Source organism: Montipora foliosa, chromosome 4, assembly GCF_036669935.1.
Source record: "Montipora foliosa isolate CH-2021 chromosome 4, ASM3666993v2, whole genome shotgun sequence".
NCBI lineage: Eukaryota > Metazoa > Cnidaria > Anthozoa > Scleractinia > Acroporidae > Montipora > Montipora foliosa.
In genome coordinates this window covers 22,393,099-22,398,098 of record NC_090872.1, presented here as the reverse complement: position 1 = coordinate 22,398,098, position 5,000 = coordinate 22,393,099, and the positions used below count along the sequence as shown (strand labels likewise).

General features: G+C 36.8%; 2 protein-coding genes across 6 annotated transcripts in view; one reads left to right on the top strand and one right to left on the bottom strand.

Moving 5' to 3' along the window:
• The window catches only part of LOC138000294 (uncharacterized), a 39,301-nt gene that overhangs the window by 26,287 nt on the left and 8,014 nt on the right, over window positions 1-5,000 (top strand). The gene's annotated exons all lie outside the window — the stretch shown is intronic.
• LOC137999096 (uncharacterized) overlaps window positions 801-5,000 on the bottom strand; it is a 4,717-nt gene continuing 517 nt past the window's right edge. The window contains exons 1-5 of the mRNA XM_068844929.1: window positions 4,819-5,000; window positions 3,290-3,907; window positions 2,514-2,768; window positions 1,788-2,354; window positions 801-1,733 (exon numbers count right to left, since the gene is read on the bottom strand). The exon at window positions 4,819-5,000 is cut by the window's right edge and continues 517 nt beyond it. Coding sequence (XP_068701030.1) covers window positions 1,068-1,733; window positions 1,788-2,354; window positions 2,514-2,768; window positions 3,290-3,907; window positions 4,819-5,000 — 2,288 coding nt within the window. The 3' untranslated portion in view covers window positions 801-1,067. The remainder of the gene's footprint in view (window positions 1,734-1,787; window positions 2,355-2,513; window positions 2,769-3,289; window positions 3,908-4,818) is intronic.

Genomic DNA, 5,000 nt, shown 5'->3' with positions numbered 1-5,000 from the left:
AAGTACAGCTTCTTTGGCCATCCTGAAATCTGCCCCTGCCAGGCTAGAATGAAGTCTTTCTATAGTCTTACAATTTACATTGTGGTAGGAAAATAAATCTAATAAAATCGTCATATTTTTACATGTAAATCAGACTACTGGTAAATTTCATTGTCTGATTAGTAACATAAATTGTGTGCTATTCATACTCTATCATATCAATTGAAAGTTTTGTCATGTGAAGTCACAAAAGATGAACATCTGTTTGAGATTAGTTACATTTCACATGTGAATAAATTACTGAGTGTATACATGTAACAGAGAAAAATAATTTATGATAGGTGATGGTCTGAAGTTTGATTGAGAATGCTATGAAAGACTGTAGATTCTATAGCCTGCGTAGCTTGGTGGTTTAGGCAAATTTTAAAGCAATTTGAGCGCGAGCGCACAAAGCTGCGAAGCTGCGAAAGTAAGCGCCAAAGCCATTATGTTTCTCAGTTGTCTCCCTCCTAGGCTCCTTGTGGCTTCACCGCTGGTTATTGCCGCTTCGCCACTTTCTTCGTGTGCACAAATTGCTTGAAAACCACCAAGCTATGCAGGCTATAGATTGTATTGATCAATTTTTTTTTTGATTCTTTGAAAGTTGAATCTCTTCATTGGTGCTGCTGCCAGTATCAAATTGTATTCTGCTTGCATAACGGGCTGTAAATTTTAGACTGCTAATAGTCACTATTCAGTCAGATTGAAAATCTTTCAGACTTTTTAATAGATGGGATTCCTGTGAAGACATTTACATCAACTTCATTTATATCAGTAGTTGCAGCACCTGGGTACTTCTTGGGTTAAAATCTGGGCCAACAGATCTTTTCGGGGTCCTGTTTTGACACTTTTTGGCTGTAACAGTTTGTCATCACAGGTACATACTAGTCACTAGGCTCTCATATATCGTACATTTGTGTTGGTCCAGTCTATTCATAGACTACTTAACACTGCAATTACATACTAAATAGACAGTGAATTCTCAAAAGCTATGATCTTCAAAATTCAATTTCCCATGTGCCAACAAAAAAATGTTTTGTTTACTTTGTTTATCTAGCTCTGATACCCCTGAGTATGTTTTTCTTGTGTTTGTTTATCCAGTGATATAATTTTGAGGCATCCAAATCTTCCAACCTGTCTCGCTTGAATGCACAGAAATGATTATAAGAACGTCCCACTGTTTCCTCAAAGACATTCAGTTCCTCAGCTCTTTTGATTAGCTCATGCAGATCCCTCTCTTTAGATGGATCAGAATGTTTGCCAGATTTTGCATGTCGTTTCAAAGATTCATCAAGATTATCAAGGATTGATGATGTAGAACTTTCAGCTTTACATATTCTTGATATGGCTGCCTCTGTTAGGTTTGGTCCTAGGTTTTTGATAGCTTGCTTCACATAATTGTTGCTGTGCTCTGTTGCTTCATCCAGAGGAATGTTGGTGCCTTTCTTACCATGATTATTTGTGAACCGGTTCCAAGTAAAACGTTCACTGTCCCTTGGTGACAACAGAGAATGGACCAGAAAAAATTGGTACAAACATTCTAGTGAATATTTTGTACTATGTGGATCATCTGCTTTACAGTACAGCATGAAATACTTGTACTGTCTCATAAGCCTCATTCCATCACCTTCTTTGATAGCATCGAGGAAATTAAAAAAAAGAAAACAGTCAGCCAAAAGTGCGCAGTTGTAGTTGAAAACATCATCACTTGTATTCTTTGTAACTCCAGAAGAGTCATCATCACCAACTTCGATATTTTCAGTGCTTGCTGTAGTATCTGTTGTTGAGGGAAGTTGTGTGGAGAAAGTGATTTCAGTAGGTGGATCCTCTACTTGAACTGGTGGGTTATGCTTGAGTTCATGATTTCTGCGGCTTTTGCCATCGTACTTAAAAGTGCTCCTGCACCCAGGAAATCGGCAGGGAAATCTGCCATCAGGTGTTAGGTTCTGTTGGCTTAGCAGGTGTTCTTTTTCTTGTTCAGTCACTACAGCATTAATAATGGCATCAACAGAAGAACTTTGGTCAAAGACAAATTCATCAACGACCTTGCCAGCTAGCTCATGTAGCTTATTAAGTTTTTCTGACTTCTTTAGCAAATCTATTTTAGATGGTAAGTTGAACTTTGTTGGCTTTCCAGTCTTGTTTTCAAATCCAAGAACTTTTTTGGCAGCTGCAATGACTCTTGACTGGAAAACAATCTCCAGGAAGTCTCTGTCTGGACGGTACGATGATGTTACATCCCCAGAAACATTTCTTCGGTTAATAAGATTGCGGTCTGAAAACATGGTGCAACTGTCAATTGTTGATTTTCCACTGTAGAATCTGGAGTAGATCAACTGTTAACGAGAAAAAACACTAGTATAGTACAATAAAGTAATGACGATGATGAATCAGTAGTAGACCTATTGTACTCAACATAAGAAATTACAGCGTTTTCAGTGACAAATGTAATTTGTAAAAAAATGTGTTGATAATTTTAATATTGTTTTACTCACACTGAGTAGTTTGACAGCAGCATGCCAATCACCCAGTTGTAAGTTGATTCCTTCAAGTCTGTCTTTGGGAGTGTAACCATTGGCCACAGAGGATATAATATTCACTGCCCGTTCAATTGTAAGCTGGTCTCCAGAAAACAACTGACCATCTATACCACCATTGTGTGTCTGAGGAAGATAATCATGGAACTGCTGTAGAATTTCTATCATGTCCTCATTGGCGTTTTCGTTCTTGAATATTAATCCAAGGGGAACCTGAAAGACAATTTTAAACACTGAGTTGTTATAGTGATACACATATACACTTAGCAGCTGACACTTGCAAGTCAAAGGGGAGTGGAACAAGGATTAGATGATAGCAGATAGAAAATACATGACATAAGCACTCTGTGGCTTGAACAACAAGTGGATGAAATGATGAGTTTTAGGATGTAGATTACAGAGCATGTACAATTAATGCATTGCTGAGTTGGGTAGGGCTGTGTGGACTTTAGGGGTTTATTAAAAAACCAACACTGTCTTGGCTGCCCTATAACTGCCACTTAAGATTCACTTTGTGTTAATAAATAAATAATTGTGATCAGGTCATTTATGTCTGACTTTATTATTTAAATTTATATTTTAAGAAACACAAGTTTATCCAGCCATACACATTTTTTAATTTAAGCTTTTTGGTAAGGTACCATACATAAATCGTACCCTGAAATTGGATCATATGGCTGAATGAAATACATGTACTTCTGTGATGATTCTAATATGACTGATGTGAAACAAACCTTTTTGGTTTTCTGGGATAATTCATTTGAATATTTATGTGGAATATGTCGGATGCAGGCATCAGCCAAAGGTGCTAAAACATCAAAGTAATCAACCAATATTCTGGAACACAGGATAATGTAGTTAAGCCTCTGACATCTTTGATCCTCCACTGATGGCAAAAACTTCAAATTACAAACATCAAGCAGATTTGCTTTTGGTGCTGAAGACTCCAGCATGGCCCCAGAAACTCTGTTCTCAACCATCTGATGATTTACCCAGTGGAAGTCTTTGTTCTGTGAATCCATAGTCATGTTCTTTCGCTCTAAGTGAATGTCCAAGTTGTCAAAAGAGATGACAAAGCCAGGGTGAGCTGCCTTTTTCAGCTCACATTTCTCTCTTAAAGCTGACTGGATTTCATCATGACATTCAGTAGAACAGTGGGTGTGGGAAGCATGTCTTGTAAAGGCAGCATTGCATTTATCTTGAGCAGTCTTCAATTCTCTGTTTTGATTTGAAATTTGCTGTTTTGCTTGGACAAGATCTGCATCATGGTTCTCACCAAGCTCATCAAGTTTTCTCAGGATACTGAAATTTGCATTAGTCAGTTTCATCTTGTTAAATCTGGAGATAGTAGCCTGTTGAGCAAGCAAATATGTACATAGGTTACTGTGTATCCTTCCTATACAAAACAAAGTGAACCTGTTAAGTGTTCATGTCAGCTAACCCATGATACGAATGTGATATATTTTACTAGCTTTCCTTAAAGAGATGAAATAATATAAATTAACAATAGCTTACAGCAATAGACCTTTTTCACTTGTACATTTTGTTTTCCCAATACAGATCATGTGATAATATGCAGGAGATTTGATCCTTTGTCGTGTTCATTAAAAAGAGTACATGCAGACAGATTCATGCTTGCATGTACTCTTTTTAATGAGCAAGATAAAGGATCAAATCTCCTGCATATTATCACATGATCTGTATTGGGAAAACAAAATGTACAAGTGAAAAAGGTCTATTTATCTTGCCCTAAACAAGTAATTAGAAAAGGGATTTTTTGAGATGAATATTTGATAGCATGTCACTTGTACAAACACAAGCTGGCTTGTTACTTTTATTAAAAATAAAACCAAAACAAAGAACTGGTGAGTTGAATCTGAACATGGCATTCTTGTTTCTTTTTGGTTTTCTCTCTCTCTTTAATTTTCATGAAGGAATAATAATTTGAATGTTAAGAAAGAAAACATGGCAAGAATTATGTAAGTAAATTGTACACAATAAAATTGTCATACAAATGCCCTCTCTATTGTAACTGCAGGTGCTTTGTATTGTTATTTTAGATTTATGTTATATGGACTGCACTATGACACATTTTTCAGTAAATATGACTGGGATATATGACCATTTTTAGTGATTACATAAATTCATTCTTTGCATTTAACTGATGGACTCATCTCCCCTCCCCCTACATCTCACTTAATTTAGCACTTCCGGTATGGACCCGTAAACATATTCCATCAGGAAAAGAACTACTGTAACTTACTTCGACTGACTTTGACTTGAGAAGTACGCCAAGCACCGAAGCAGTTACATCCATTTTCTCACTCCTTTGCTTTAAAAGTACTGATCCTGCTATGGCAATGCTTGAAAACCAAGAACACTCTTTGGTCCTTTTGTTTACTGCGGAAGTCATCAAGAACGAGTAGAACAGTGGAGCTCTCTCTT